We start from the raw sequence: 17,918 nt of genomic DNA, 5'->3' as shown, positions 1-17,918 counted from the left end.
CACAGCATTTCAACTTCTGACCTCACCATCCACCTGCACAGAGGCTCTTTCATCTTACAGCACATCTTTATGGCTCACTCACACACACACACACACACACACACACACACACACACACACACACACACACACACACACACACACACACACACACACACACACACACACACACACACACACACACACACACACACACAAGTGCAGACTTAGCATAACTCACATATACACACAGCAAGTACAAATACATACCCCCACACACTTAAAAGCCTCATCACCTTTGACCTCATGACCCCAGTTAACTAACTAACCTCTTGTTATTTCCCCTGTTCACTGCACCTCTTTGTGTGGGGCCTCACTGAAAAGACCCAGTCATGCAACACTGGCAGCCCTGGGGCAAAGTCAGCTTCCAGTCTATCAACATATCCATACGTCTTTTTTAGAGGCCGATTCACAGATAAACATAGTGACTCAGTCACTTGATCGCTTGAGGTTTTAAACTTCCTTGTTGAGCTTTGGCCATTTCGTTTCATCTGTATACTTTCTGATGACTGAGAGCAAAAAGCCTGTAGCATTTCTACACTTAAACTTCATCTTGGTGTTTATGTATATATGATGCTGAGAGAATATTCAGAAACTCAGTGACCAGTGGCAAAATGACATGATCTATATACTGTAGTGAACAAAAATTGTTGACTATTATGACATGTATTTTTAAATGTGTGTGTTTATATCTAATGTAGTTCTTCACTCCATTGGAAATGTTAATCAAATCCCCTTAGTCTTTCCACATTTGAACTCTTAACCTTTTGTTCATCTCTGGCCCTGTGTAACTAATGGAGCTCATCCCTCAGCACTATTACTGGACTGTTATGCGAAGCTGGTCCTCAGACTAGTCAAGTTAAACTTAATGATGATGCACACACTCTTTTCCATATGAACTGAATCTGAACTTCATATTTTTTCTGTGTAATGATGTGATTTATTTTCTGAGCAGCAAATATGAGATTTGTAAATACATAATTAGCCGCACAGTGACTCTTTGTTAAATAGAATTAAATTCCATTTCAGCCTGAAATGGAAATTAATCTTGAAATTGAATCACCAAAGAGTGAACCTACAACCTGCAGCCGTGAAGTTTCATAACCTTTTTACCAATTGAATTAATTACCTTTTGTTCTTTCTAAAATAATAAAACAGGATAAAGTCTATAGTCTTAAGGTGGGATGGCTTGTAGAGTACAGTTGATATTAAGGGTGTTTTAGCTGATTACATCAGTGTCAAATGAGCAAATCTCATTTGACACTGATTATCTTTAAGTTTAACCTTAAGATAATGAGCAACTATACTCTATAAGTTGTCCTGGAAGACTTCAGTGCTCTACTTTTTATTGCTAAATTGTTAAATACTGCTTTGAATACATTCTTTTCTTAATATTTTACCCTTACATGATTTAATTAATTTATTTTTTTGTTCCATAATAGCTCAAATAAACCTGTAACCTTTGAATAAACCCATTATCTTTCGATCTATTGTGGCCCCAAAAATAAATCACAGAAAGGCATCAGCTACAGAATAGTTACTTCTGAGAAGTGTGAACACATGGAGCTTCGGGCTTCAGCTCTTTTTAAGGATGGTCCTCTCAGTCATGGCACAGATCTTTTGCCCCGAGTGCTTGAAAAAGAAGAAAATAAAATAAAAAAAAATTTCAGATTAAAGCAAAGATTCAGCTCTTCAAGGTGGAAAGCCTTTACTGGTAGAAGTTACTCATTATTCCCCTTGCCTCTTTAAAAACATTTTGTAGTCTTGCTGCCTGCTGCCATTTGAGCTTGTGAAGTCTCTCACAGCTTTGAACTGCATATCCATGCCTTCAAGCTTCACCATTGTTTGTGATCTCACCAGCATCAATGTGTTGCATGTGGGCCACATGTTAAAATGATAGCCGTCAACAAACCAATGACACAACAAAGGAACCCAGTTGATCCTATAGCTGCATGTTTATCCTCACCAACGTGAGTCCATGTATTTCTCTCAAGGACGCTATGAAGTGAAGGCTGAGATGTGTGAAGTGTGAGTGAGCAACTAGGACACATCTACTTACTGCACACATTCCCACTGCTCAGCAAGAAACTACATGTTTTTGCTTATGGGCACTAGTTATCACACAGAACAAGAAAAGAGCACGTAAAGGTTAATGTTCAAACCATCTTAGACTTGGAAATGAATTTTTAATTTTCATGTTAAAAAACGCTCAGTGCAAACAGCAAACAGTCAATATGGTCTATGTTGAACTGCGTACAAGTACCAGTGGAAATATTGATATCGTTCTTATGTAGTTGGTAACGTGGTGGAAAAAAACTATATTAGATTCTGCTTTTTAAAATGCAGCCCTGCACAGTGGTCAGCTTCCTCTTTTCTTTTCTTGAAATTTCAGCTTAAAACGTCCAAATATAAAAACACATCTGCCCTCCTCACTGTTGCTCTGTGAAGCTTCATGCTTGACATTTACACATCTCCAAATCATCACCACCTTGCTAAAAGTTCTTTTGCCTCACATGCATTTTCTGACTAACCATCCAGAACACCTTCAGAGTTAACTAACTGGCACGTCAGGACCTGTTGTCTTCTTCTACTGCACAGCAGAGCATTAGTGTAAAACAAAATGAGGCAAGGAGAAAAACATCACTGCACTGCAGTTAATGCATCATTTTAATTACTAGAAATGATACTTACCTAATTGTAAAATTTATTGTGTTGTAGTAAAATTTATGAATTTGGTGTAAATCTGGTCTAAATGTATCAAGACCCTAATGTCCCACTGAGTGAAGGCTGAGACAACTTGTACAAAGCCCTCATGACAGCTTTCATTTAGACCCACTTTGTTTTTTCCACATGAAATGGTCAGGGATTGAGTCGTTTATGGAATTTGAATGTTTTTCGCCTGAAACCAATTCAAAGCCCATTGTGTAGTTTTAACAGGATTTGGATTTGACCAAAATAAGGCTGAAAATGAATAAAGCTGTTTCCCCTCCTGCTGCCCCTCTTCCCTTTTTGTCTCCCTCTCTGACACACACACACACACACACACACACACACACACACACACACACACACACACACACACACACACACACACATACATAGAGCTTCACTCTTATTGTCGCACTCCACCTCAGTAACCACTGCTCTAGTTCCCACAAGCTCCAGCACAGCTCATTTTAGAAAGTAGTACTTGTGAGGGAAGCGGACTCAAGATAAAAGTTAATTAGGACTCTGACAGCCAAGGATCAAACAGAATAAGGGACAAAACAACGGCGATGGTGTCGAAGGAATAACTTGACATTTTGGAATCTAGTATTTTCTTCCTGATCTGGCTCAGTCCATGGCAGACCAAGTTCTCTATGTTGGCACTTGAGATGCCAAAATGGCATGTTAGCACTGCTGGCATTTCAAACCAGTGTAGGTGCTGTAACACTGGCTGTAAGTTTGCTTATTAGCTTCCAACCAAAGTCACTGCAAGGAAAGTTTCATCACCATTGATGTGTTTTTATGTAAGCTCAAGAACAAATTAAAATGTATTTTCTTTTACTCAGTAACAAATGGAAAAAACAAACACACACACACACACACACACACACACACACACACATCCAAAACCTTGTTGGGATTAGGTGTAAATTAATTTGTGACTTCATGATTTATGGCAATTATGTACAAACATATACTGCCGATCAGAGAAACTGTTCATGTGGAAATTTTATGTAGAGGATAATAGCATATCTTAATGATCTATATGCATAAAACAGCATTTATATGTTCAAACATGAGTGAATGTGCAGAGCATAAAAGCTTGAATTTGATTAAGTTTAGGTTCAATATTGATGTAATTTAAAGACACAGTACAGTAGTTAGATTACTGGCATAATGTTATCGCGCAGAGACTATTCATGATAATCTATGATTGTTAATTGTTATTAATTGTTCATCTATGAAAAGGCATGTGGGAAGAAACTTTTCTGCCACTTTGAGAGGCAGTGATGAGAAGTATGTGAACCAGTAGAAAAAGATTAAATGGGAGTGTTATAGAATTACTACTTTATGAACAGGTCATACACATTATTTAGGTAAAGCAGAGATGAGAGGAAAAAACTGTTCTCTGGTGGTGGATATGCATTAGAGAGAAAAGACAAGAGACAAAGCTGGTCAGTAATGTGTCTGTAATAAGGTCAGAGGCAGAAGTCCATTATGAAACCCCTTGAGGCTCTATTTATAGTGACCTAAGGAGTGAGGGAGGGGAGCAAATCTCAGGTAGTGAAAAAATAGTTTCAGATAAAAAGGGGAAGGAAAGCAGAGAGAAGACTCAGAGAAGGAGGCTAGAGGGAGGTGAGTAGAAGGATGCCAGAGAGCAAAGCAGGGAGGCAAAGTATTGAAAAGGAGTTGAGATGGAAAAGGCGAGAAGTGGGGGGGAAATGATGAGAGCGCAAAGTGTGGAAAGATGCCAGAGAGAGAGAGCGAGAGGATGGAAAAAGGAAAGGATGAAGTGTGGACTGAGAAGGAGGAGGAGAGGAAGACAGCACGGAGAAGAAGACTTTGGCTAGGAGAGGGAGAAAAACCAAGTTGTGTGGTTGGAAGGAATAAGGGTGTAAGAGGGAGATGGTGGAGAGGAGGGATAAGAAGGCGAGAGAGAGACGGTGAGCCTCCAGATGGAGAAAGGCATGAGCAGTGAAATGTCTGATCCAATTTTATCTTCAGCTCTGAATAAAATAGCCAAAATATGGGAAAATCTTCAAATGAAATAAGCCTGTAAGCTGTTCTTTATCATTTGAGTTGAGGCCATCGTTATTATTTTATGGTCTGTGTGTGTGTGTGAGTGAGAGAGGGAGAGAGCATGGTACCAGTTTCCTCTGCAAATAGATAATCTACAAAACTGGGCTGAGCATGGTGTTTTAATGCCTTCTAGAAGAAAACAATAGGAGCAATAGAGATAAGGAGATAGGGGAAAGAGAAGGATTGAAAACATGGAAACATACGAGTCATAATAAGAAAAATAATTTTAAAAAGCCAGGAACAAAGTGAGGCATAGCGACCATTTTTTGAAATGGTGGAACAACCGGCGCTAAGTTTGGAAATTTACTGACACTGAAATTTGTCCATCTGTATGATATTTTGGAGCAGAGCTTATGGTGCTAAGATGGGAAGTCCGTTCAGAAGAGGCAGTGTAAAGGGAATTGTTGATATTTTGGTAAAAAATTTGTCCAGACTTTACATCAATATTCCACACCCATGTCTGTTTCTTGCACATCAATCTGGTGCCACTTGGGCGACTTTTAGAGAAGAGCAAACTAAATGCAAAAGCACAGCAATAATGTACAAGTATTGCTTTAAACATATAATTTATCTATTTAAATTTACCAATTTAGCATTAATCACCCATTGCCAATAGTGATTTTTAAACAGGCTCAGATCATTCTGCACTATCTAAAACCAATCAACAATACAATTTCCAGTTACATTACTGGTCTCATAGTGATGAGACCAGTAATGTGACTGGCCAAGGGTGAATTTATTGATCATCACAGCCTACAGCTTATATCCCCCCGAGACAACCTAAGCCAAAGTAACTGGTGCTTTTGTGGAGATGCCTACATAGTCTGTGCTTTGTTCACAGCTAAGGACGAGAGGCTGGGTTAAGGTTGGTTTTAGATGTATCCCTTGAGAAATGACACCACATACTGTAATGATGGCTGAATTTATGACTCTATTCTAAGGCAAAAGGACTGTGAACAGTAGGCTGCAAGAAACAAACAAACAAAAAAAGATGAGGAAGGTGCACAGACGAGACAATCAAAAGACACAGGCGGCTGGAAAATATACAGATGCAGACGTTAAATAGAAAGAGAGAGAGAGAGATGGAGAGAGAGACAGGTGGATCCTGAGCTGTGGCTTCTACAGCACAGACATACAACCAGCCAGCCATACTATCTGTTGTCAGCCACCCAGAAAAAACATTACCCTATCTCCCTGAAAATAGAAGTCCTTCTCTGGCCAATGTTTTGATATTCTAATGCAGTGCCCTGCGCTGGATGCTTGTATTAATAGCGATGCTGAGCTGTGATAGTAGAACATGAATGAAAGCAAAGCCTTGCTTTTCCCTCAGGCCTTGGATAAGGGAGACAGAATCCATCTGGAAGATAACATTACACAGCAACTCGCACAAGTTTGTACCCCCACAAGCTTACATAAGACTATGCATATGAATGAGATATTTCATCTGCGTGTGGATGTGTGTGGCGCGCTTACATTTTTGTTTGTGCAATACAAAATAAGACTTGTGAATTACAGCGCCGATAACTGTTTTTCATGATTGTGAAATGACTGTAATTATTTCACTCTGACTGTCCATGCGGTTGCTTGTTTTCTCCTTGTTATCCTGTTTTTTTTTTTTCTCCTGCTTAAATGCATTTCTTTCTCATTATGGTGTTACTACAATATTACTGCATTATTCAGTTTCAGGCAGCCCCTGTGATTAAACAGTCCTGCAGAATTACTGTGATAATGTGAAAGTTGAGATTATTTTACGTTATACAATTGTCTTTGCGAAATGGGAAGTCAGAGCTGTGCAAAACACTATTGTTACGAATCATTCGAAACGACAATTTCGTGAGTTAAGTGTGGCCTGGTTTTTACAGTACCTAGCGTGACTGAAGAGAGGTAGAGAGGAGCAACTGAGAGATGTGGGAGAGGAGACTTGCCCTGAATGGCCAACCAATACAGGTTCTCACACAAGTGACCTAGTTCAGAAGGAAGAGTTGGAATTAAAACCCACAGCATAACCAAGGACTATAACCGATTGGTTCTCATCTGGCCTCCTCACGATCGCAGCAGCTGATAGTTTGACATTTAGTACCCACGTCCTGAGCCATATGAAAGATATACGAAAAACTGTAACCAAAGACTCAACATTTAAACCCCTGCTGTGGACCATCCACTGCTGTCCAGTGAGGTGTATCTATACACCTAAGCTGACTTGCACTGCAGAAACTGGAGATAAGCACTGACTTAAGAGCTATTTCAGGACAAACGAGGCATACTCACTCCTCACTTCTTCGTATAGAGCACTTTACTGTAGTCTGTTTGCCTCTCTCTTTCTCTCTCCTTCTTAGGCAAAATTCAGACTGCTTTTCAAAATTTTGCAGAAGGAGGGAGAAGTGGGAAAGTAAAAAAAAAAAAACTAGTAGAGTGGAGACAAGACCAAGAAGAAAAGGGGGAGTCAAAGGGAAGTAAGTGTGAGAGAGGAAGAGAGTGAAGCTGTACAGAAATGCAGAGCCTCACACCCGACACAGCAGTTGTCATTCAGGATGAGCATAGGTACACACGCAATTCTGTGAAGTCGTAGTTTGAAACGTGTTTGTGTGTGTGTCTGTGTGTGTGCTTGGCAAAGGCTGCCATGCAAAATAGCTACTGAGTCCTTTCACACTGCCTACCTGCAAACACCCACTCATCAGCTGCTCGTGTGTGTGTATGTGTGTGTGTGTGTGTGTGTGTGTGTCCTTGCTTAAAATGTAACCGTGCCCAAATGTATATACAGTACAGTACGTGTGATGCATGTCCAACTGTGAGTGTGCTTAATGTTCAATGTGAAACTCTCAACCAAGCACAGTGCAAGGTGTTTATGCCTCAAGTTTTCTTTACGATACGTGTCTTTTTAATTCCTTCCCTCTTATTTATTCTTTTAATTGCTCTCCTTTTATCTAGAATGTTGGTACCTCATAATGCAAAACTTATCAGCGAAATTCAGATCTTTCTGATTAGTTAAATTAGGTTTTCAGCAAAGTGTTTTCGGTCGAGTCCTGAAGTCACTGATGTTTTTTTTGTTGTCTGAATTTTCTGGCAAGTAATTAGCTTAATTGGACAACTTTAAAAAGTTTTTTTTCCAAGTCCAGGAATCATGAAAGTTTTTTTTTTTTCCCCCAGGAAACCGGAAATATCTATCTTTACAAACTTTAATGGTAATTTATCCTGTTGTTGTTTCATTCATAATTCAGTTTGGACCAAAGTGATGGGCTAACTGGCCTTCCTTATACCCAGACTGCAAGCGGTGCTAAAAACAAACATAAACACTTAAAAATGAATATTAACAAGTACCAAACCTTAAAATTGACTCATTAGTCTTTATAATGGGAAACATATGAAAATGTGCGTTTACAAACACGACCACAGAAACATTTGCATTTTAGTGGCAGCAAATGCAGCTTTTGGAATAATATTATGGGAATAGATAAAATGTTCATGTGACGGACAACATTTTCATCTTTATGTATGTGTGTCTGAAGGTTTTGGTCTAGAACTGAGTGTCTGTTGTGTTTGGGTTTGTGGCTCTGATGCAACCTTTCAGACTGATGTAACTTAGCTTTACAGCACAGTCTCAGTATGTACAGTTGCACTGTAAGAATACATAAATGAGCACTCATAACTTTGGAGCACACAAAATAAAAACTCAGTTTCTTGTAAATGCTACAGTAGATAGAATGTAACAAATAAACAAACATTCAATTCAACTCTATTTATATAACACATAGAACAGCATAAAAGTATACATATTTAATAATTAGAAAACCCAACAAATTCCCCTTGAGCAAGCACTAGATGATGGTGGAGAGGCAAAACTCCTAAACACTAAGCCCTCCAGAGCTTAGTGCACTGGAGGGCAACGGTCTATAGCAGCGTAACGAAAAGCTAGTTCAGAGTCACCTGAGCCATTGAGAGAAGCTAATGAAGGAGAACACTTTATGTATTCCTTGTCAGAATTTCTGTAATGTGAATTTGGTAAACTTCCCTTGTACATGAGGTTCAGGACCGACTCTGTACTGGCGTCAGCTTAGAGCCCAAAAATGTGTGTCTGCAGACCCTGTCCATGCTGCACCAACTGCACATGCCCCAGAAAAGTAAACCAGCAGGAACGGAGTTTAATAAATTGCATGGCTTCCTTACAAAAACCTTTGCCTCTCCGTACTATCGTTTTTTCTTTCTTTAATTCTTTGAATTCATACCTCAATCTCACTAAGTAGTTATTATCATCAAGAGTTTTAATATAGGGCACAGTCATAGTATACCAGGGTACCAAGATACCCCAGATGTATTCTTCCCTTTCATTCTACAAATAGAGGCTCTCTTTACTTCTTTCTTAACTGAGACCAGCTGTGGCACAACAGTCTACCCTCTGCAGGCAGGTTCATAAATCTAGTTCCAGGCTTTAGTTGGGGCCTTATGTCACACACAATCAGAGTCCGAGGACAGCAACCAGCTGTCAGGGTCTGTTCCTATATTCAGATACTTCAGCTTTTGAGTACTTTCAGTTATTATAAATTGCTTAGTGTTGTGCTGAAAACCTGGTGGACATATAACTCACTATGACAAGCAGTGTTAGGAGTTATTTCTCCTCCACTGTCATCAAACAGTCATGGTTGGCCACCCAGTCTCAGAGAAAGTTGTCTTACATTGGAAATGAAGCAGATGTTATTTAGAGTCCATCTAAAAATCCAACTAAATTGCAGCCATTTATATAAAGCAAATTCACCTCTGGTGTCTTGTTTCCAAAGGGATATGATGCTTCAGGGCATGATGTATAATTCATTGACATGTTATATTAAGTAGTTCAACTGACTTCAACCCACCTTTAATCTCTTCTTGATTTGAATCCAGAAAATACATGCACCCCATAGAGGTCCAAATACTGGCAGTATATATGTTATCATGTCTTTTTGTCAACCAGCATAACTTTGCTGCTCCTTGTTTTACCACCCTAATCTGAACCACTAATCATCTTCAAAAGCCCTTTGATAAAGGAGACAGATAAAACACAAAATAAAACACTTGAAAGAAAGGAAGAAAAAAGAGATTAAATCAGCGATTATGTGAATTTATGCATACGTTGGTACAGTTCATTGTCCTTGCTATAACTGAGTGCTTTGTTCTTTTGTGCTCAACACAGAAAAAAACACCCTTAGTGATTGCTTAGATATTACTAAAGGTGCAGGTGCATACAAAATACTGTAAATAATAAAAGTTAAAAGGGTATGAAATTTGTCTAATATTGCTTAACAACCATGGATTACTGGTACATCTTCAGGCAAACTGGGTAAACAAAATCTTCCCCTCGTGTGTAGCTATTGCTTCAAAGCATGACTGATAGAAGAGTGGATGGGTAAACATTAAAGAATGATGAACAATGAATCTCCAATAGAGGGTTAGGAAAAATGTTTCAAAAGGGATAATAAATTCAATGCATTTGCTACTTTCTTAAAGTAGTAATGTCAGCAAATCAAAGAAGGGATGGAGAGGAAAGAAAGATGGACAGAGTAAGAAAGACAGAAGAAAGCAAGCAGTTCATAGTATTCAGAGAGACAAACTGAAGTGCTGCTCTATAGGTGAATAGCTGATAAGATTTTTCCATTTCTACCCCTGTGTGTGCGTTTGTGTATGTGGGCTGCATGCATACACTTTTGGGTTGGCTTGTATTCTGTGGGTGTGTGTGTGTGTGTGTGTGTGTGTGTGAGGGAGAGAGAGAGAGAGTTTTGGGAAATGGGCGGCATCATATATCTAATTCCAGAGCAATGATACATTAGCTCTCTGCTCTCCCATCCTTCCTCACTCCTTCTCTCGGTTTTCATCTCTCTTCGTCTACATAAACTCCCTAAATTACCTTCCTGAAACTTTTCAGGATTCTAATATTTTCAATTGAATATGATATAATAAAAAGTAAAGCCATGTGTGTGTTTTGTGGAAAGATTGCGGGCAAAGTTTTTATTGGCAGGAGCTCTGGGTAATCTGAGCACCAAGAATGTGTATTTGTATTTTCCTGTGCTCGTGAAATAATCAGCATGTTTAGGAGAGACATAGACTCAAAGAGGAAGAGAAACAACAAGGAAAAGAAGAAATATGTCAGCACATCTGTTTTTCTTCTAGTGTACACAAATGTTTTTTGCGCCTTTATGTGGGTGTGTGCATTTTATTTTTGTCTGTGTAGTTGGATGTGTGACTAGTGTAATTTGGCAGCAAAAGTATCTGAGGTGGAAATGGATCATTCCAGCTTTGTTTCCTTAGTTGTTCATGGTCATGTCTGCGTGCATGTGTATGTAGTGGGTTGTAGTAGGTTGTGGTAGAGGATTAGTGATAAAGGAGTACCAGATTTAAATGTGTGTTTGTATGCCTATTTATGGTGTGTGTGTGTGTGTGTAAGTGCTTGTATCTCAGTTTGCATATGTTTTTGCAGCTGCTGCCGATTCAAACTAACAGATAAGACGTTAAGAAGTATGAGTATGAACTCATGATTTCCATGGCTCCTGCACTGATAGACATCACAGACCTCACTGAAAACACAAGCCATTAAAACACACACACCCATGTCTTTTTGACCCTATATGGCTTGGTTTGACTTTCTTTAGGTTGCAGACACGTTTGCATACTTCTGACTTTCTCATAAAGTACCTGGGATTCATTTAAAGATGGAACAGCCTTCTGCTCACAGTTCTAACTCTGAGACTTTTTTTTTTGTCTTTAGTGTCAGCATGGCTCAGGTTACTTTTTAAAACAAAATACACAAACCTGCCTGCATTGACCTTTCAAACATTATTAGGAGTTAAAATAAGATTGGTTTATTAAAATATTACTGAGTATAAGCAGCAGCAGCTCTTTTACATTGGAATGTCCTGTCCATATCATATAACGGGTGATTAATTGTTTTCTCTTCCCACAATCTGCCTCTGTTCTGTGTTTTCCTCGATTGATGACAGATCAGTTCACATCGTCAGTGATACTCAGACATGATTGGTCACATCTGTTGACATCATTTTTACCAGATTTTTATTGGATGGGTTTCTAGGGTTTCCAAAGTGGGCACACGACTACAAGCATGAACAAGGGAATAAATGTGTTTTCTGTCCGTGGTACATATTTACTACATACTGTAAATCGACATTGTTCTGCTACATCCATCCATTATTGATGACAGCATTCAGGCAAGACTTTTATGATCTGGGCTGTTAGGACCAGTAATTCACTGTGTCAGGAGATTAGGAGGATAGGTAGGGGCTAAAGAGGAGGAGAAACAAGGGGAGGAGAAAAGGTTTAAGAAGAAGGACAAAGACAACAGATGAGAAGAGGAAAAGTGTAAGGTGGTGAGAGGAAAGGACCAGAAAAAAAGATGGTGTAGAAGAGAAAAGAAATATTGTTTGTGTATTCATGGGAACATTTTTTTTCTTCATCTCTCCCCCTATTTTTTCCATTTCACCCACCCTTTTACTCTGACTATCATATTTCTTGTCCCAGTCAATAATTTATAGTTGTCACTCCAGAGCAGTGACCCTCGTATCCCCCCACTCTCCACCCCCACCCCCCAGCTCGCTGAATGACAGATGAGGGTAAGAATGGGTGTTGTGGCAAAGAGGAAGGCGAGAGTGCTGGATGGGTGTAAAGCAAAGTGGTGGAGAAACAAAGTAACAAGATGAAGCAGTAGTTAAAACTGACAGAGAAATGGGTGAACATCACCCTGGATAAATAAGTGGGAGAAAGTTTCCCACAGATTAAATTATGCAGTGAAAAATGTCTACCAATTTTCATACTCTCAAAGAACTAATTACAGAACTAAGAGAGGAAATGTCAGCTTCGTGACATCAAAGTGAGGACAGAGTCTATTCATTTTCCCCCTGTTTGTGTGTCGTTGTTTTACCTAAGCTGCTTTTAGCTCCTAGCCCGCAGCACACTGCTAATCTCAAGATAAGGACCCACACAGTTAGGGTAAAGGAATGGAAGATTGCGTAATGTGTGTGCACAAGTGTGTATACTGTGTGTCGTGTGCTTGCTTTTTATTTTGGGAGCATTTATGTGCGACTGTAGCCATGAAAGAGGTTGTGCTTTAAAGTGGTCGCAAAGGTCATATGTTTTTCCCATGAGTCACAGTTTTCCAGGTGAGGCAGATGCAGACACGCACAGAAAAGGTCTAGACAAGCTTAATGAAACTGGATGATGATGGATTGAAAGCAAATTACAAGTCAGAAGAAATTGTTTGTGTGTGTGTGTGTGTGAGCATGAACTTTTAATACATTGTGCTTTGTGTTTGTGTGCAAGTGTGTCCATCCCACCTGCTCTTGTAATCCTCAGTGTTTTGGTGACCTTGGCAACCCGTTGACAAAACAGTCTTGGTGTCCCTTTGATTGGGGCCACTGGTGGCCGTGAAGTTTGGACAGGCTGAAAAGACAGTTGAGGAGAGGGCAGGATTGAAGGGGAGGACGATGAAGTTGCCATTGCCCTCAGGGTTGGCCACGTTGTCTTTTCAATTCTTTCCATGAGTCGGTACTTTTCCTGCTCATTTCATTCTCTGATTCCTCCATAGCACGATGCACAAAAACATTGCAGACTTGTTAGAGTTGAAGAAGGACTTTCAATTGGATTTCAGAAAAATATTCTATTATTCTATTCATTATCATGTAACAGAAAAAGTAAGGAAAAAAGCTTGTCAGTGTATTTAATTTTTAGATTAATATCATAAGGCTGTCAGTGGATCGACCCAGATTATTTGGATATACTGTAATGTCTGTAGACAGTTTTGTCTTCCTTTTATGTGTGTTGACATAAGTATGTGTTTAAACTATAAATCTTTGGATTTCCAGACTGCAAAAATGTCTGAAGTAACCGTGCTCTTAGTTGTTTATGGATATAACAAAAACTTGATATCCAACATGGCAGCCAGTACAGTGTGGGCCAAAACATGCAAAACAATAAACCAGTTATATTAAAAAAAAAATCAAGCTCACTGCAGTTTATAATAGATTTTTTGAGCAACCATGTGGGAAATCGGACCACGGAGCAGCTCAAATTGCAAGAGAGACTGACTGAAATTTCTGACATGTCAGAAATCCAACTGATCATCCCAGAGCCAGACTGTTGTTCCTTCAGGCAATTAATCATCACTGTCCTCAAACCACATGTCAAATCTCAACCAATCTGGCAGAAATTCAGCCTGCTTCTAAAATTAGTCAGACATGACCAATTCAGGGCTAAAATCTGGCTGAATCTTCAGTGTCTGCCCAGCTTTATGTGTCAAAATAATCCCAAAAAGGGTCATTTTGGTTCTGGCTCCTTAGTTAGCTGTTAATCTTTCTGCTTTTGATAAACTCGTAAACAATGCCCTTCTCTTTTTTCCCTCCCCTCTGTCAATTTGCTCAGAATCTTTCTTGATTGTACAGTATAGTGTTTTATCACCTCAATGCATATTTAAAAATAAGGATTTTGTGCTTCCTTTTAAAAATGACTGAAATCCACAATGATTTCACAAATGGACACAACAATCAGGGGATGATAAAGGTGCATTTTATGGGAGAAAAGTGTTCTCTTTCTAGGTCACCACCTTGAGCATGGCAATTATTAACAATTAAATGGAAATGGCAACGTCTAGTACACGCTCAGTTCAGGGGAAAGTGTGAGACAATGCTGCTCACTGGTGTGAATCACAGAATGATACTAAATGATGGAATGAAGTCATTCTGTAAAGCGAGTTGATAAAACTGATTGAGCTGAATAGTACTAACCTTCTGCTTTTAACCTTTCCCTTTTCTTCCTTCCACAGTTAGAGACGATGACGACTTCCTGACTCTCAGCGAGCTCCCAGAAACCTTCCCTTCTGACCCTCCGGAGCCATTACCTCACTTCCTTTTTGAACCTGAGGAAGGCTACATCGTCAAGAATAAACCTGTCAATCTTTACTGCAAAGCAACACCTGCTACACAGATTTACTTTAAGTGCAACAGCGAGTGGGTTCATCAGAAGGACCACACTGTGGAGGAAAGGGTCGATGAAAACTCAGGTGAGTGGAGCACACACGCTTGGTGGCATGTACACAGATGCAGATGTAACAGAGATTTACTTAAGTGCAATAAAAATATTGAACAAACTGTGGAAAAATGAACAGAAAAGACATCAGATTTAAACTATGCAGAGCGGCTCTTAAGCACAGAGATGGTTTCACAGGAAACTAGTGATTTAAAAAAAAAAAACAGCCAGTGAGATGTCAGCTCACCCATAAGGGAAACTATGGATGTCCCAGTGGGCTTTTATTAGCTGGGAGTCCTTTAATATATACTTATTCTGAGTACTATCTGGTAAAAGTAGATTTTGATTAAATATACACTCACTGGCCACTTAATTAGGTAAACCGGTACAATCTAATGCAATCCAATACAACAGCTCTGCCATGGACTCTACTTTTACAAGGTTATAATTTCTCAGTTTTTAAGTTTAAACTGTAAGAAAAGTGATTGTTCTATGTGTTTATTATTGAGGCTATAGTGGGTGAAGGAGTTGTTCTGTGGTGCATTACTGTATATAAATATGTGGTTGTAATATTTTGGTAACGCTTTCATTTGACATGGAAGGAGAGCAGTGCTAAAGTTTGTGAGAAGTTCAGTAAAGAAAGGATTAGATTTAGATTGGATAGATTTGAATGAATACCGGTTCTTTAAAATGCGGCTAGATTGAGACGATCTCTTAAAAGAATCACAGTTTAATGCAGAATAAAATTCTTTCGGGTGCAAGTAGCTTAAAAGTACAGCTGACTCTGGCAACTCAAAGTAATTATCAAAAAGAATGGTTAAAACAAATTGCATCATTAATCACTATTTAATGCCTACTAGTTGACTTGTAAACCGGAAAATGTTTATGCACCTGACCCTAGTGATATTTCACTCCAGGTGATATAAATTTGTTCCAGCAAATGTTGCCAACATTTTCCCCCGATTGTCTCGCTGGTCCGCTGTAAGCAAACAGGTTAAATCCATTATTCAGATGTTTAGTTATTTGTGTAGAAAGCTAGGTCACCGTCAGATGTGTGTACACAGCTGTTCCACTGCCAGTGCTGTACCACGATGTTCACAGGACAGTATAATTGGATCCACAGTGATGTACTGGACTCCAGCCAGAGTTCCACACTTGTCACTTGATAGCACATGGTATTACACTGCTGGCTAGGTAATGATGAATCATGCTGCTGCTTTGGCAGGAAGACAAAGACGTACACAGACTGTTTTTTTTTGTAGACTTAAGGTTGACATGAGCTCAGCTTATGGGCCTCCACCGGCTTGTTAATCAGCTTGGGTCCCGAGAGTGGGTGATTAAACACAGGTTCAACATAGTATGAAAATTTATTATATATAGTAGTGCCTGCTGAATGAAATACACATACATACCATTTGATAACATTTTATACAAGAGAAATAGATTTTATTCTCTAGATAACCGGATGTTCTTTGGTGTCCTGGAAGCTCAGTGGGTCTGCTTAGATGGAGAGAGTAGCAATTGATTTGTATGGTTTGATGTTTCTCCTAATTCAGCTGTCTCACGTGAACAGTCATGAGGCATGAGAGAATAATTGCAATGAAACCTGCAGGGAGAAAACAAGAGAGAAGTAAAACACCGGTTACAAATATAGAAACGCACACAGAGATGCCCACCATGGTGCACTGTAGAAAGGTTCTGATAGAATAGAAATAAATAACATAGTCATTTGAGGGTGGGGTGGGTTACATCAGACTACAGTAAATGTCATTTCCAACCTTAGTTCAACGCTCTGGATTTTTTTCTTTTCTATGTTTCTTTTAAATGGTTCTGTGACCTTTTTTTGTCTATTCCTGTTTTCCCCCAGTTCTCCATCTTTCTGAATATTTAATAATTGCTTTTTCATCTGTTTTTTTTTTTTTTAAGCATTTAAAAGCTTTAATTTTAATTTTACTTGGTTACATCGAAATCTTTGCATTGTATTTACAATGCATGATTAGCTCACATCAAATTGTTTTTGTAATCCAGGTCATTTCTCTCAGGTCGTACATACCATTGTCACTGGTAGTCAATTTGAGAACAAATGGCGCATCATAACCATCTGTATTGTTCTTGTGTTGGTCTACCCGTAATTTTGACTTTTATTTATTAATCTTTTTAACTTGTGTAACAGGGTTATTTAAGTTATTTTGCCCAGCCATACCTAGAGGTTAGTCATATCAAAATTCTACATGTATCTGATAATACATCTACAGTACAAACGCATCCATCGCTGTATTGTCTCTCCTTTCTACTCTCTTTCCTCATCTTCCCTGCGTTCATTACCGACACCATGTGCAGCAGCAAGTCATTTATTAATCTCCCATCAGCCGTTCATTTGCTAGCTGCTGGATTCCAGACATTGTGGTATTGAGAGGATATTCTGCTCAATTAACTACCCATGGATTTAGGCTCTGATGCTGTGATGGACACCATGAGGTCTGTCAAGGATCAGAATCACCCACTCAACCATGTGACTGAATAATTCTGTGTATTTTGAATAACATCAAATCCAATTTATTTTGACATTACGTCTTGCAGCCATATTACCCAATGTTATCTTTTTTGTACAAAACTTCATTTCACAACTACATTTTAGAGTCCTCTTTCCTAGTGTTCCTGTCTATGGAAATAACCCTCAGGCCCAGTTAGAACATGGATTTGGTTTTAAATTTTAAGTGCTGAAGATATGCTTTAATTTATGCTTAATTCATCTTGTATAAAGGCACCCTAATGTGACTTTAATAAGAAAATGGATTGAATGTTTGCTACTTTGTAATGCTCTAGGACACTCAAACTTTCCAGCACACCATAATCCATACAGATATACACATAAAAATATAATGAATACACAAATAAACTAGCAACATTATGCAAAGTAAAGAGCTCCTGTGCCTGGAACAGGAACGATTGCCAAGAAAATGTCTCTATACCAGAATTTGTATTGAACAAAGTTTCCTGCAACTGGACTTTTCTTATACACATGTGAGCTGAACAACCAACTCCATCATGCCTCGTTGGTCTTATGTGAACCATTTAAGTCACCTTTGAAGGGT

The 17,918-nt window shown here is 39.0% G+C and overlaps 1 protein-coding gene across 5 annotated transcripts in view; it reads left to right on the top strand.

Moving 5' to 3' along the window:
* The window catches only part of unc5ca (unc-5 netrin receptor Ca), a 178,752-nt gene that overhangs the window by 76,002 nt on the left and 84,832 nt on the right, over nt 1–17,918 (top strand). For all 5 annotated transcript variants that reach the window (XR_010915524.1, XM_067520779.1, XM_067520777.1 and 2 more), the window contains exon 2: nt 14,621–14,857. Coding sequence is in view for 4 of the 5 variants with exons in the window: in XM_067520779.1 (XP_067376880.1) it covers nt 14,621–14,857 (237 nt within the window). In the remaining variant the exon portion in view is untranslated. The remainder of the gene's footprint in view (nt 1–14,620; nt 14,858–17,918) is intronic.

This window comes from Channa argus, chromosome 11, assembly GCF_033026475.1.
Source record: "Channa argus isolate prfri chromosome 11, Channa argus male v1.0, whole genome shotgun sequence".
In the NCBI taxonomy this organism is placed as follows: domain Eukaryota; kingdom Metazoa; phylum Chordata; class Actinopteri; order Anabantiformes; family Channidae; genus Channa; species Channa argus.
The sequence above is the reverse complement of the archived record's forward strand: the minus strand, read 5'-3'. Positions and strand labels throughout refer to the sequence as shown.